Source organism: Coenobita brevimanus, chromosome 98 (genome assembly GCF_032717465.1).
Source record: "Coenobita brevimanus isolate Jiangsu-jjx chromosome 98, ASM3271746v2, whole genome shotgun sequence".
NCBI lineage: Eukaryota > Metazoa > Arthropoda > Malacostraca > Decapoda > Coenobitidae > Coenobita > Coenobita brevimanus.
This window is the reverse complement of record NC_137051.1, coordinates 34,718,522-34,735,691: the sequence shown is the minus strand read 5'-3', so window position 1 is coordinate 34,735,691 and position 17,170 is coordinate 34,718,522. Positions and strand designations below refer to the sequence as shown.

Genomic DNA, 17,170 nt, shown 5'->3' with positions numbered 1-17,170 from the left:
GAAAACATGAAAATTTTGATAACTACGTATTTTTCTTATTGAAACAGGTTATTTCAAAGTGTTTTGTCACACCAGCCATGAAAACAGGTATATGTAGGTGTGGGGAGATTACTAGACTGTGGGGAGGTAAAGTACCAGTAGACTGTGGAGAGTAGGCCTGTAGGTACGGGGGTTGGAAATAACCAGCTTTGCACATGAAAAGAAAGCACTTCAGTGTGTTCTGTAACATCTACCATGAAAACAGGTGTGTATGTAGGTTTGGGGAGATAACTAGTGTAGGCCTACAAGGCCTTGGTGGTATTTGGGGAGGAAAATTTTGGCAACAACCAAATTCTCTTGTGGAAACCCTCCATCTCAATGGGATTTGTCATACCAGCCATAAAAACAGGTGTGTATGTAGGTGTGGGGAGATAAAACAGGTGTGGGGAGTAGCCCTACAAGGCCTCATAGTCATTCCAAAACTAACACAGATGCATATAAAGGTTTATAACCATCAAGGATATCAAAACAAAGTTGAATAATGCTATAAATGCATGCATAAGCAAGGAAAAAAAAATAATAATAATTTGTTTCCGATTTCTCTTTTTACTGTCCCAGCTTCTCGTTACACATTTATCACACCATTACAGTTATCACATTATCAGTACACTTTATCACACTTATCATTACAGTTTCAGCAACAACCAAATTCTCTTGTGGAAACTCTCCATTTCATTGGAATTTATCACACCAGCCATGAAAACAGGTGTGTTTGTATGTGTGGGGAGATGAAACAGTTGGGGGGAGTAGTACAAGGCCTCATAGTCTTTCGAAAACTAACACAGATGGACACTACTCAGACGTGCTAATCTGGGCAGGTAGGGAGAATGAAAAAAAAAAAAAAAAAAAATGCATTGTATGTAGTACAACATATGGCATTCTCCAACTATGTACGTACAGAAACTGGTAGGTACGAAGTGAGAAATGAACAGAATGAGGTGTAGAAATTTGGGAAGATGTAGAAATAATATGAATCAGGTACATACATCAGGCCTGACACTCGGGGGCCTGTTGGGGGTTGGAAGGGTAGTGAGGGACAAGGAGGGAGAGATGGGGTGGGGCTTGGGGGGGAGGGGATGAGGCTAGCTGGGAGGGAGGAGGGGCAAGAGAGGGTGGGAAGGGATGCAGGTTGTTGTGGGAGGAGAGATGCAGTTGCGTGGAGGGGTGGGAGAGTGATGGGGGACAAGGAGGGAGTGAGGGAGTGGAGTAGAGAGTGGCATGGAGGCGGCCGAGAGAGGGGATGCCCCCCCACCGCCCGGGTTGGTCCGATCCCCCCACACGGCGAATCAGGGGCGAGTTCTCATTGGCCTGAAACCATGTACGTCATAATTGGGGTGGAGCAAACGCTCCGCAGTTTTTTACAGGCCGCGTTCAGTTGATGCGATAAGGCATTCTGGCATAAAACTCAAATCGCATCAGTTGATGCGATTAGGACTTAAGGGGTTAAGGGCAGTATGGAAGAAAACGGTAAAGTGCAAAGTGCTACCCGAGACAAGGTGTAAGTTCCTGGGGTGCTTTGCACTTGGCAGAGGTGATACTAAGACTCAGCAAGTAAGATGCTACCCTTGAGAAAATCGACGGCTCTTAGTGGCCGTGCATGGGTGACATAGCACGTTTTGATTGGCCAGCTGGAAACTGCTGTGGGATTACATATGAATGGAGTTTACCCTTTGTGGCACGCAACAGAACCTACGCCCCAGACCAAGTGTCAGGAAGGTCGCTTGGAGCACACTTCTCACTTCAGACTTTCACCCTTATTGCACTAATTGGAACTGAGCAAAGCGACTTTGCACAGTCAATGGATAATGTTTGAGGGAATGGCTGGTGGAATAAAACAGGTTTCAGCAGGTATGGCACTTTACCCCTTGTGGCATTCAGGGCCTCATATGTACTGTGTATCTCTGTTGTTACTCGGGGAAACAGAAGGGATGGTGATGCTGGTAATGCCCTGACCCTGAAGATTAGCAAGTCACAACTTCATTCAGTCTGTTCTGTTTGAAATCTGGGTATACATTTCAGCTTGAAACTATATCATAAAGAACAAGTTAATCAAGTTATCAGAAGTTGCAACCTGCACATCAAGAACCTGTATTCTCTAAAACAGTTTCAAAATAGACAGTGCCTTATAACACAGGTCCTTACAATGATTCTGTTTTGTGTTGATTATTGCAACTCCTTATGGATTGACCTTCCAATTAATCTACTAAAGAAGGCTCAGTCTGTGTTGAATAGGACAGCAAGGCTTATCTCCAGCCTTCCCCCAAGAGCCCCAAGTTCCTTATTACATTGGTTGTCAATAAAGGCTAGAATAGAATTTAAAACTGTCCCATTACATTCAAGGCTCTTCAGTTTGGTGAACCAAAGTATCATGCTGAATTGTTGAAACTTTCACCAGTATGCCCAGGTGTGACATTACGAAGTAAAGATGATCCTATGTGCCTTGATGAGCCAAGAGCTGTTCAACAATCATCTTTCTCTGATCGATCCTTTTCCCGTACTGTTCCTTGTTATTTAATAAATTTCCAATATCTGCAAGGCAATTGACTTTTGAATATTTTAAGGGGCCACTCAAAGCCTTTCTCTTTTCAACGAACTGTGATCTAGGGAGAGGTATTGTGATGGACATTTATAGTGTTTAAGTTGCTGCTACTTCTGCTGACTAAGCTTGTATATGAATGATGTCATAGTTATCTTTTTAAATTGTAAAATGTTGAAAATGTGTCAAGGGCTAGTGAATTTCTCACTGGAAGATATGGCGCATTTGAGAAATAAAATGCTTATTACTATTAGTAGTGGTATCCTCCTCCTCCTCCTCCTCCTCCTCCTCCTCCTCCTCCTCCTCCAGACCTCCTTTCCCACCCTAGGGCAGGGTGAGGAGTAACAGCATCCAGACAGCCCGTGTTTGCCCAATTCAATGGGCCACACTTCCTTTCAATTATCATTCAAGCCCCTGGAATCCTGGCTTTATCTGATAAGCCAGATACATTCACCTCATTCTGTAGCTTCACATAAATGTATCCGATAGAATCAATCAGGATGCTGTCACATTAAAATGGGGTGCCAAATCCCTGATCATGCAGTTCATCTCACAACATTTATCCAGCCATCTCAATGTCTTGTCAGTCCCCTCATCTCACCGACTTTCATACCTCTCTTCCACACACACTCATCAGCCATATCCCTCCACATTTTCTTTGGCCTACCTCGCCTCCTTCCTCTTTGAGATTTGCTAAAATATACATTCCTCAGTAGTTCCATCTCCAGTGCTTTCATTCTTGACTTTTCATTTTCATGCCACACCATAGTCTCACATCCATATCTTAGAGTTGACACTAACACTCTTTCATGTAAGCCTCATGCAGTGTCAGTATTCAAGCCTCTGTTTCTTATCAAGGCCTTCATAACATCAGCTACTTTTCTTCCATGTCACTCTACTTTCCACTTCTTTTGCATATTTTCCTCTCTTTTGTGTCACTGTACCCAGGTATTTGAACTCTCTCATCAATTCCAGTCTCTCTCTGTTCACTGTAACATCACTCTGGGAGTCATCTTCCCTCACAATAACCATCACTTTAATCTTTTCTGTGTTTACTATCAAGGCATGACACTCACAAACAGCAAAACTCTGCCCTATTCTACCAAGCTCTTGCCCTGTATTTGCAGGTAGTACTGCATCATTTGCATACAACAAATTTGAGATATTCCATCCATCGCAATACATTATCAAGGCCATCCATCTCTCCACTACTTGCGATTTTACTTTTCTCATCACCCCATCCATATATATATTGAACAACCATGGGAACATAACACAGCCTTCTCGCACGCCCGCACCGACTGTGAACCATTCACTTGTATACCCATTTACCCTTACACATGCGTCATTACCACCATAAAAATCCATGACGGCACCTAGCAGCTTACCATCTACACCGTACATGCGCAAAACCTTCCACAGTCCTTCTCTGTCTACTTTATCGTATGCTTTTTCCAGGTCCATGAATGCCATAAACGCCTTGTACTCCTTCTCACAAGCCAAGTCCACTTTGTCTCACTGCAAATATTTGATCCACACATCCTCTGCCACTCCTAAAGCCACCCTGTTCATCACTCACTAGGACTTCTGACATCTCTCTTACTTTCTCTGTGATAATTCTTCCATATACCTTCCCAGCCACACTCAATAAACTTATGCCACAATAATTCTTGCACTCACTTCGCTCACCTTTGTTTTTGTACAGGGGTACAGTCAGTGTTTTTCCACTCTGCTGGCATAGCTTCACTCATCCTTGCCCTCTTACATATCTCCAACAAGCATTTCATTCCTTTCTCTCCACTACATTTAATCATCTCTGTATACTCCTCATCAGTCACAGCTTCTTGCCCATTTTTCAGCTGCTTCATAGCGTTCTTCACCTCTGCTAGTGTCCTGTTTCCTGGCACTGCATTCCTTCACTGCACATCCCCAAAACCAGTCATGTTTACAGTTGCTCTGCCTTCTCTATTCCCATTCATCAGGCATTCAAAATATTCTTTCCATCTGGTCCTTCATCCCCATGGGTTTATAATCTGTCACTTACATCCTTCACATTTTTACATTTCTCTCCATTGTCACTCCCCTTTCCAGAATAACTTCCCATTCAGAGTAATTTGCATTCATTTTTCTTCTTAGATCACCATTTACCGCCTTCTTTTTCCTCTTCACTTGTCTCTTTACGTGCTTCTTGCTCTCAGTATATTCAGTTCTTATTTCAGTTTTGCCCCCGTCCTGCAACCTCTCTAGCCACCTCTTCCTCTTTTCCTCCACTGCTCTCTTAACCTCTTCATCCCACCATGCCATACCTTTCTTTTTTGTTGTTACTTTTACCACACCACACACCACTTTAGCATTCCTAACTAAGCAATCCCTATATACATTCCACAGGCTGTCCAGATCCATTTCATTCCAGTTCACAGATTCTAACCCCTCCCCTACTTTGGTCCTGTACTCGTCAGCCATTTCTTTGATCCTCAGTTTCTCGACTTTCAGTCATTCTCCCCGACTGCTCCTTTCTCTCCGGGTCCACCTCACTTCTCTCTGCGTGATTGTGCATACCAGAATCATACGATCTGACAGACCTCCACATCATCCTCTTACAGCCCTCATATCAGCAACCATTGCCAGCATCGACTTCTTTACAAACACATACTCAATCAGGCTCCTTTCAACACGGTCCCAGTTCCCTTTATACTATGTGTATTTATTTTCATCTTTGTGTTTGAAATATGAGTTACAAATGCACAACCTCCTTTCTTGACGCATAACCTTCAGTCGCTTCCCATTATCATTTTCTCGTGGTACTCCATTACAGTCCATTATGTCATCCTCAGGACTAGTGCCTACACTTGCATTCATATTGCCCATTATGATCACTTTATAACTCCAGAGCATTTCTCCCACTGTTTCATCCAGCTTATCCCAAAACCTCTCTCTTTCTCTATCTGTCTCTCTCTCTCTCATTCCTGTCATCACATGGTGCATATGCTACAATCACCGCCACGTTCACCTTCTGAAACTTGAACGTGACATACATACATCTCGAGCTGACACAGTCGTAATCTCTCATTCCACTCTGCCACACTTCATTCATCAGCACAGTGCCATCACGGCATGTCTCGCACTCTTGAACAGATTCACCACTTCCACCTTCTTGCTCTCCTCATTCACATGTCTTGCATTCCACATGGCCATGAGATTATTCCTATTTGGTTGGGGCCCTGGACAGTATTGGGCCCTCCAAGGCTCTTCAAAACATTTGCTATGATTAAGTGATTTTAGATAGGGGAATCTGGGGGACACTTAACCTGGCCAAAAACCCTGGTTGTATGGTTACCACCCAGCATAGTGAATGGTTTCTCTGGTACAGGAAACCATTTGGCTTGTCACTCAGTGTAGAGACCATAAGGCATCCCTACATTGAATGAGTGGATGATGGGTGCCCCCATCTTCCATCTAGTGTTATTATTATTATTATTATTATTATTATTATTATTATTATTATTTTTATCTCTTTTCTATCGCTACTTCAATGGTCACTGTTCCTCTGAACTGTCTGCATGCATTCCTCCACCTCTACGACGGGCTCGTAGCACCCGTCTAGCAGCAAACTCTCACCCCTTTTCTGTCCAGCTCTCTAATGCAAGAGTTAACTGTAACTCCCAGTCCTTCATTTATGCAACAGGTCAACTCTGGAACTGTCTCCCTCTGTCTGTATTTCCTGCTTCCTATGATCTCCGGTCTTTCAAATGCAGTGTGTCCAGGCATCTCGAAATGATCGGATCTTGAATTTGGCTGTCTATTGTATTTTGTTTTTCTCTTGGAAGGAACAGTTTTGCGGGCTCGTTGCCTTTGGTTCCTTCTTCCTCACATAAAAAAAAAAAGTAGGTCCTATTATACGACCACTCGATATACGAGAAACCGATGATATGCCCTGGGTAAATTAGGGACTGTTTTCATTATACAACCTCGAAAATCCAATGATATGACATTCAGGTGGGAGCGAGGTGTGAAGATTCTAACTCAGTCATCCCAGCAAACGCAGTCACCGCCGTTTTCTCCCAACCTCGGAGAGAAATAATGGGACTGGTCAACTGCATCATTGCCAAACATCTATCTTTCTTACCCAGCATTTGACTCCCTTCCCCCCAACTCACCCCCCCCTCCCTCATATACCTCTCAACTCCATCCCTCCACCTCATCCTCGGTCTACCCCTCCCTCTCCCTCCCTCCACCTCACCTACATACACCCTCTTAGTCAGTCTTTCATTCTCCATTCTCTCCACATGTCCAAACCACCTCAGTGTATTTCTCCTAATCTTTTCAACCACATCCACATCTACCCCACAACGTTCCTTCACTTCTTCATTCGTCAACCTGTCCCTCCACGTCACTCCACATGCTCCTCTCAAGTAACTCATTTCCACTGCTCTCACTCTTGACTTGTTCCCCTCTTGCAAGGTCCACGCCTCGCTTCCATACGTCAGGGTAGGGATCACAATACCATCATGCAGTGACTTCTTAACTTCCATACTCACCTCCCTATTTCTCATCACTGCTTTCAGTGTACCAACAACCATTCTTCCCTGCTGTACCCTTTCACGTACTTCATCCCCCAAAGTTCCATCTTTACTCATCTCACTACCCAAGTACTTGAATGCACTCACATTCTCCATATCCTCACCATCCAACCTCACTGCACACTCTGTGACTTCATTCCTCTCAAACACCATAACTTTACTTTTGTTTACATTAACTTTCAGCTTCCTCCTCGTACACACTGTCCCAAATTCATTCACCAAACCTTGCAACTCCCATTCATCTTCACTCAGCAATACTGTATCATCAGCAAACAGCAACACCGGAAGCTTCCAAATCTCACCCTCATTCATTAGGGCCACCCCCACATCCACTGCCCTACCTTGCATCTCCTTTACAACCCCATCCATATATATATTAAACAGCCATGGAGACATCACACACCCCTGTTTCAGTCCCACATTGAGATCAAAGAACTCACTCAGCTCACCATCCACTCGCACCGTAGCCCTAGCTCCCTCGTACATACTCATCACAGCACTCAACAATTTCCCCTCCACTCCATATATTCTTAATACCTTCCACATATCTTGCCTATCTATTCTGTCATAAGCTTTCTCCAAGTCCATGAAGGCAGCAAACACTTTCCTTCCCTTCTCTAGATACTTCTCCACTAAACATCTTAGAACAAATATCTGATCTACACACCCTTTTCCCTTCCTAAATCCCCCTTGTTCTTCTCCAACTAGCTCCTCTGTCATATGCCTAACCCTATCAATGAGTATTCTACCATATATTTTACCCGTCACACTAAGAAGGCAAATACCCCTATGGTTACCACATACTTCTCTCTCCCCTTTTCCTTCTTACAGAGGAACAATTATACCTGATTTCCAGTCCTCTGGAACCCTTCCCTCTTCCCAAGCCAATCTACACAACTTCCATATCCACTCCACAACAATCTCACCCCCATACCTAAGCATTTCACCACACACTCCATCAATTCCTGGGGCCTTTCCCAGCTTAATCTTCTTCATCGCTTCCACTACTTCCGACCTACTGATCTCTTCCTCCCTCCTCTCATCTCTTCTTCTCCCAGCCATTCCCCAACCACTTATACTCACACTGCTCTCTCTCTACATTCAACAAACATGCAATAATTATTGCAAAATGTGATATTTTGGCACACTTTGCGATATGCGATAATACGCATGTGATAATGTGATTACGTTCATAATTTCTGAATCTGAAAAATAAATTGAGGATTGCCTAATTAACAAGTCTAGTGTAAGACTAGTACAACAGTAGGATTTAGTAACTTACAATAACCAGTATTATAATCTGGTAGGTACTTAACAGTTGAACGAATTCAATAATGTTACTTAATCGCTCCCCTTATAGATACAGTATATTAATTCCACAGTAATTACCGATTTATGTGAGGAAATGCCATTGTTTATGAGTGCAATAATTTTGATCAAATAGCGATAATTTTAACCTGCCAGGTACAATAATATGGGTTTGGGAATCTAGCAACTCTGCTCAGCTGGCAACCGCCAGGCTGGCCTTCCCACCTCCAACACAACATAACCACCTATAGATGAGTGTTATGCATGTTTTATTTGTTTAATTAATGTGCAGTCATGTTATTTGCGTACTATTTGCTCTTTCAGGTTGCTTTCTTTACTGTTCAGTAATATTAATATGTTTGTTGTGTTTGGTATCGTATATTTTAGCTTGAAAACTTACCTTTGATGGGGTCCTTGAACCCAACCAGTATTTTACCATGAGTTATGTGTTTCATTATTCAAGAATTCATTATAAGACTATTCCAAATGGAACCTAACTGCTCGTATCTTCGGGACCTCCCTGTATTATTATTATTATTATTATTATTATTATTATTAATTTTATTATTATTATTATTATTATTATTATTATTATTACTATTATTATCTGTCTCTCATTCCTTCATTCTTTCCCCTTTCTTCTACCTGTGGATGACTTTACACTCCCTCTTCTGTCTTTGTTTCCTTCATTCTTTCCTCTTTCTTCTTCCTATGGGTGACTTTACACTGAGTGACAAACCAAATGGTTTCCTATACACCAGGAAACCACTACGTTGGGTGGTAACCATATAACCATATTATTGTGCCTGGTGGTTTAGTGGGTAATTAAGGTGCTCCAATCAGACTGTCCCTATGTAGGTTTATATCTAAGGGGTGGTAGGGGTTTATTGCTCACGTAATGCCACTCAGGGATGAGTGAGGCTGGTCACTCTCATCTTAAATGTCAGGACCAACTTGCCTAACCCCAATTTCCTGCGCTTCTTATGGAACGACATAGGATTGGATGATGGCTATGATGGATTATTATTATTATTATTATTATTATTATTATTATTATTATTAATTATTATTATAGTGTTATGATGATGATGATGATCTGCAACCAAACACTTTAATCCCATAGGGGGTGGCCACAAAGATGGTTGCCTTCATGTTACCATGTCCACTGCCATCAGGCTGTTTCCCATCGAACTCGCACCACATCTCTCCATCTCATTCCTCCACCTCAGCCTTTGTCTACCCCCTTCCCACATCCTGTGTTCACTTACTTACATGTTCATATTGAATAGCTATTGCATAATTTTTTTTTTTTTTTTTTTTTTTTTTTTTTTTTGTCCAACACCAGGCATAGGCTTCACAGCCTGCTCACAAGGCCCAGGAGTCCTCCTTCATACAATACACCTCTACATGTCACCACTTCGGTGCTAACACCCACCGTCCATATTGAATACATGGTAGGGCTGTCTCATACAGGACTGGTTTATTGTTATTAGCGGGGGTATTTTTACGACCTGTCGGCGGGTCTTCTGGTAGATCAGTAAAGTGTGATTTTATCAAATTCAAATCCGTAAACTGTTCCCTGCCCCAGCGGGGATTTGAACCCAGGTCCGGTTGGACTGCAGGCCACCTCTCTACCGACTGCCTCCCCGTTTGGTGCTGAAATAGATTTTGTTTTCACTCCTTATAAGTGCTGTGGCAAGCTCTTTCTAACCACAATTAGTCCACTCTGACATGACAAGTTTTTTCATCCTTTTCAAGTTTATTTGCCATACTTCAGCATCTGTAGAAGTCAATACAGTGACTTTAATTTTTTAATCACTTTCCATGACTGACAGCAAATTCTAGTTTAAGTATCTGATTAACAACACAGCATTAAAGATGGGGAGAGTACAAACTTAGGCCAAGTGCCACCCAAGCCCTGGCAGGCACTGAAACCTCGAACTGTTCAAAAAAGGTAACATTGTGAGATTTAATTATCGTTCAGTGACGTTCTCCAAAAAAGAGTTCAAGTGGGTGTTACTGGTATGCTCCTTCATATGCTTGCATATATTAACACCCTGTCAAAAGTACTGATGGCACATACAGATTATGACACAAATATAGCCATTAACATTTCAACATTCCCATACAATCCTTACTCTATGGACATCCCTTCTACATTTGTACTTTGTTAGGATTGGGGTAGTGTTAATTCTTGGTATCACCCTTCTTCCAAGGAGATGGTCCAGTCTTGCTGTTGACCTAATATGAACTGGTAAAAATTTATGAGTAGGTAATAGGGTTAGGATGATGATGATGATTTGTTGTTATTGTTGTTGTTGTTATGGCCCCAGTGTCATCTTAGCACAAACCCAGTGGACTGCAGGCCTTTCTGCAACCAGTCCTCCTTCTTCTGAGGAATAGGAACGTAGTTCAGGTATGTTTGTATAATCAGGCAGATAAAATACCCAATTATTGCAGAATCATTTCATGAAAGTGTTCCACTCCTGCACCCTGTCCTATTTATGATTGGGAAATAGAGTTAAACTGATGATGAGTAGTATCAATGTATGTAATGCTTCTAATGTGCTATTTGTGCCTATGCCTGTCTAGGACCCAGGCGGTACCTGAGGGTCGTGCAGTGCCCAAATTTGACCCAACTCTGCTGGTGGGTGAGGTGACTGATGAGAAGACCACCTTGTTGGAGGCTGAAGGGGGATCACTACACTCACGTCCTGCACAACAAGGTATGTTCAGTACTGGCTGGCTTGTTTATTACAGAGCATATTTCTCTTATGTTGCAGGGATGGCTTAGCATTATCAGTTCCTGTCCTGCATCATTTTACACTTCCCAAAACCATGTTCGTGCCGTATAGTCTCATCTTTTTTTATGCCTGCTGATTTCATGGTTGATTAGTCTATCTGTCTATTTATCTATAGCTAGACACCTTAATCTCATAAGAGGTGGCCGTAAACAAATCACCCCATGTCCTTATGTTGCCCTCCTCAAACTCACATCCTTCTCTCTCATATACCTCCTCCATCCCTATTGTCAGTCTGCCCCTCCCTCTCCCCCCTCCACCTCTCTTACATACATTTGCCTTGTTAGTCCCTCACTCTTCATCCTCTCTACATGGCCTGACCACCTCAGTGTATTTTTCCTAATTCTTTCTACCATATCCACATCCACACTGCAACATCCTTCATATCCTCATTTGTCTGTCTGTCTTTCCATGTAACTCTCTAAGCTTTATTCAAATAAATCACTTCCTCTGCTCTCACTCTTGACTAGTGTTCTTCCAACAAGGTCCAAGCTTCGCTTCCATACTTTTGTGTTGGTGTCACGGTACTATCATGCAGTGACCTTTTTACGTCTGTTCTCACTTCCCCATTTCTTATCACTGCTTTCAAAGAACCAGCAACCTTTCTTCCCTCTTGTAGCCTTTCAAGCACTTCATCCTCTAAACTTCCATCCATACTCATCACATTACCCAAGTTGATAGGAATTCTTTTCATTGCACCATCCACTCACTTGATGTAGTGTTGCTTACAGGTGCCTGCCCTTTCCCTTCTTCTCTCCTTTCCATCCTTCGTCTTCTGTCTTTCTTTCCTTCATTCTTTCCATTTCCTTGTGCCTACAGGTGACTGTATACTAAGTGATAAGCCAAATGGTTTCCTGTAAACCAGGAAACCATATAGCCAAATTATGGTGCCAGGTGGTTTAGTGGGCAATTAAGGCGCCTAGTTGGATTGAGCCGGTGCAGGTTTATATCCAAGGGGTGGTTGGGGTTTATTGCTCACAATTGCCACTCAGGGATGCGTGAGGCTGGCCACTCTCATCTTAAATGGCAGGACCAACTTGCGTAGCCCTGGGTTCCTATGCTCCTCTATGGGGCGACATAGGATTGTATAGTGGATGGATGGATGGATGGCATTAACACTCATGTAAGCCTCGTACAACTGCAACACTCAAGCCTATTTTTCTTATTAAGGCCTTCAGAGCACCAGCTGCTCTCCTTCTTTGTGTCACTCTACTTTCCACTTCTTTTGCACATTTTCTCTCTTTTCTACCACTGTATGCAGGTGTTTGAACTCTCACCAGTTCGTCTCTCTCCTTTCACAGCAACATCACATTGGGAGTCACCTTCTCTCTCAGTAACCAGTACTTTACTCTTTTCTGCATTTACTCTTAAGGCACAACATTGACAGACCTCTACAAATCTCAGCATTAGTCTACCAAGCTCTTGTTTGGTACATGGAAGTAACACTGCATCATCAGCGTACAACAAATTTGAGATACGGTATTCAGTCCATCACCATTCATTACCAGTGCCGTCCCTCTTTCCATTACTCATGTTTCTATTTCCCTCATCACCCCATCCATACATGTATTGAACAACCATGGGGACATCACACAACCTTGTTGCATGCACACATTGATCATGAACCATTCACTTAGGTTCCCATTTACCCTTACCCGTGCCTCACATCGTTTTCGTTTTTTTCGTTTTCGTTTTTAAAGGCTCCAACATGCTTGCATGTGTCGGCCTTGGTCACCTAATGGCGGCTCTCCACGCTGCACGATGCATTGCAGCCTCCCTGTTCAGTCCCTTAACCCTAAGGTCACACTTAATGACCTCGTCCCATGTCTTTCTCGGTCTACCCCTCACAACCCCACCCCCAATATTAACACTTCTCACCTTCCTCACCCAATTATCATCCCCCATCCTCTCCACATGTCCAAACCACCTCAATCTACCTCTCCTCATCACAACACCAATACACTCCAGTTCCATCCTACCTCTCAACTCTTCCATTGTAAACCCAACCCCTCCAGGCCTTGGACGCAGGGACGCACTGCACATCCACCTAATCATTGTCATTTCAGTACGTCTGAGCCGGCGAATGTCTTCCTCCTTCACTGCCCAGGTCTCACTACCATACAGCATTACACTCCTAACACATGCTGCATACAAAGACCCCTTAGCACGTAGGGAGAGCCCTCTCAATGTCAGGAGAGGCAAGAGCTCCCTGAACTTCTTCCAACCACTTCTCACCCTAGCCACAGAGCTAGCTCCAGCCCCACCTCCAGCACACAACATGTCTCCCAAATAACAAAACTCTTTCACACACTCAAGAGATTCACCAGCAAGTTCAATCCTTTCACGTCTGACGATCTCCACCTGCTCACCTCGGCACGCCGTACACATAAAATCAGCATTATCTCGCAGTCTACCTCTGATACCACTACATCTCTTATGCACCCATTTATCACACACACTGCACAAGATGGAATTACTTCCCACGCCCTTGTGGCAAACTGCACATGGCCACTCTCCCTCGTCTTTGACAGTACCACCACCAACCCTAGATATCATCAATTTTGTTTTATCTGCATTTACCCTTAAACCCTTTTGCCCCATACCATCTCTCCACTTCCTAAACCTTTCCTCCGCCTCCCTTTCATTCTCTGCAATCAACACCAAATCATCAGCATACAACAACTCCCACGGGAGTCCGTTTCTAAAGTCACGTGAAAGGGCTTCAAGTACCATGATAAACAACACGGGACTCAAGACTGACCCCTGATGCACACCAACATTCACGGAAAACTCATCACTCAAATCTCCATTCACTCTCACCTGGGTGTCAGCACCCACATACATGGCCATAACCACCCTAACCAGCCACTCCTCCAAGCCAAGCTTTCTCATTGCCCACTTCGCCACCTCTCTAGGGACCCTGTCAAAGGCCTTTTCCAAATCAACAAAAACAAAATAAAGATCCCTTCTCCTACCAATATATTTTTCCTGAAGCTGTCGAACAATGAATATGGCATCAGTGGTCCCCCTACCTGGCATAAACCCAAACTGCATCTCATCAATATTCACTCTTTCTCTAATCATACCTTCTAAAACTCTCTCCATTACCTTCATTATCTGATCTAAAAGCTTTATACCTCTATAATTTCCTCTTTCCAAGGCATCACCCTTCCCTTTATACACATTTACAATTACACTCTCCAGCCAATCATCTGGGACAACACACTCATAAATAATCCTGTTTATCAGATCAGTGACTAAACTCACCCCTATATCGCCTGAGGCCTTCAACATTTCGGCAGTCAACCCAGACACACCTGCTGCCTTCCCCACCCTCATCCTGCCTATTGCCTCATTCACAGTAGCAGTATCAATCAAAGGCCAAGGGCCAGACACTGGATCTGCTGGCTCCAAACCTTCCCTGTCCCAGTCAAACTCCTCATTCAACAACCGGTTATAATGCTCTCTCCATGCATCTTTAATATCCTCACAGTTCACCACTACCCTTCCTTCATCATTCTTCACACACTGCTCACCTATGATATCCCGATTATCCCTCTTCATCTGACCTGCCACCCTAAATATATTTTTCCTTTCCCCATGATTTAGGTTATCAAGTAATTGTCTCTGTGACTCAGACTTTGCCCTGTATACCTCTCTCCTAGCCCTACGCTTGGCAGCCAAATATTCCTCTTTGCTACCACCCTTCTTCCATTCCCGGAAAAGCCTTCTTTTCTCCTTAATTGCAGCTTCTACACCCTCATCCCACCACCAAGTTACTTTATGTCTTGGTGGTCCTCTTGTCCAGCCGCATGTTACATCAGTAACTCTCAAGAAATTGTTCTTGAGGGCTCTGTACTGTTCATTAACGCCTCTGTCTACAGCTCCCTGTACAGCCACCACTCTCCTCAACTCGCTATAGAAGGCATCCCTTACTACTTGGTTTTTCAGCTTCCATATTTTCCTCCTAGGTACATAAGTCCTCTTTTTCATCACTTGTTCTTTAAGCACCATATCACAAATCAATAGTTTGTGCTGCTGCACACACTCCTCACTTCCTATAACTTTAACATCCCTCACTAACCTCCTATCGGCCCTCCTAACCAGAAAATAATCTATCTGACTGCTATTTCCCCCAGACTCATACGTAATTAACCTACTGTCTCTTTTCCTAAAATATGTGTTGCACACAATCATGTCCGTTGCCTCCCCAAACTCGAGTATCCTTTCCCCTTCTGCATTCCTTAGACCATATGCACATCCCCCATGCACTCCTTCATAACCCTGTGCTGCTTCACCTACATGACCATTTAAGTCCCCTCCCAAAATCACTATCTCATCATCCCGCATACCACCCACTACACGTATTAAATCATCCCAGAATCTATCTTTCTCTGATTCATCCAATCCTGCCTGGGGAGCATATGCCGATATAATCACAGCTATCTTTCTTCCTAACAGAATTTTCACTACCAATATCCTATCGCTTACTCTCAAAACATTCATAACATATTCCACCCATTTCTCCGCAACCATCACACCAACACCTCCATATCCGTCTGTCCCCCCCTACCAAAACAACTTATAGCAACAGTCCTTCCCAACAATCTTTCTGGCTGATCCACCCCTGTACCGGACTTTTAAAAACTCTTCATGGCACCTAGCAGCCTACCCTCTACAATGTACATACGCAAAACCTTCCACAATTTTTCTCCTTGTACTTTGTTGTATGCTTTTTCCAGATCAATAAATGCCATAAACATCCTATAATCCTTCTCACAAGCTGTCTCCACTATCTGTCTCGCTTCAGATATTTGATTCATACATCCTCTGCCACTCCTAAAGCTACCCTGTTTGTCACTCATTAGACCTTCTAATATTTCTCTTACACTCTCTATGGTAGTTCTTCCACATACCTTCCCTACCACACTTAGTAGACTTATGCCACGATAATTGTTGCACACACTACGCTCACCTTTATTTTTGTGCAGGGGTACAATCACAGCCTTTTTCCACTCTACTGGCACAGTTTCACTCATTCAAGCCTTCTTACATATCTTCAACAAGCATTTCATACTTTTCTCTCTGCTACACTTAATCATCTCTGCATCCACCTCACCAGCAACAGCTGCATTCCCATTTTCAGCCGTTTCACAGCGTTCATCACTTTCGCAAGTGTCACGTTCCCTAGCACTGCATTTCTTCTCTGCACATCCCCCAAACTAATCATATTTACAGCTGCCCTGCTCTCTTCATTCCCATTCATCAGACTTTCAAAATACTCCTTCCATCTGGTCCTTACTTCATCCTCATGGGTTTATAATCTACCACTTACATCCTTCACACTTTCACATTTCTCTCTGCTGTCACTTCTACATTTCCACACCTCTTTCCAGAATAACTCCCTATTTTCAGAGTAGTTTGCATTCATTTTTCGTCCTAGATCATCATTTTTCCTTCCTTTTTCTCTTCACTGGTCTCTTTACTTGTTTCGTGCTCTCATTATATTCAGTTATTTCAGTTGAACCCCTGTCCTGTTTCCACTCTAGCCATCTTTTCCTCTTTTCTTCCACTGCTTTCCTAACCTCTTCATCCCACCACTCTTCTTTGTTGTTTCTCTTGCCACACCACACACCGCTTTAGCATTCCTGACTAAGCAATCCCTATATGTATTCCACAAGTTGTCCAGATTCATTTCACTCCAATACTCTGATTCCAACTCTTCCTCTACTTTGGCCCTGTATTCATCTGCCATTTCTTTAATTCTCAACTTGTCAACTTTTAGTCTCTCTCGCTGGCTGCTCCACTCTCTCCTGGTCCACCTCACTCCTGTCAGCTTGATCTTGCATACCACAATCATTTGATCTGACAAACCTCCACATCGTCCTCTCACTGCCCTCATATCA

The 17,170-nt window shown here is 43.2% G+C and overlaps 1 protein-coding gene across 1 annotated transcript in view; it reads left to right on the top strand.

Annotated features, from left to right (window-relative positions):
- Nucleotides 1-17,170, top strand: part of tweek (transmembrane protein KIAA1109 homolog tweek) — an 839,779-nt gene that overhangs the window by 215,350 nt on the left and 607,259 nt on the right. The window contains 1 exon segment of the mRNA XM_080283669.1: nucleotides 11,056-11,189. Within this exon segment, the coding sequence (XP_080139795.1) occupies nucleotides 11,056-11,189 (134 nt within the window).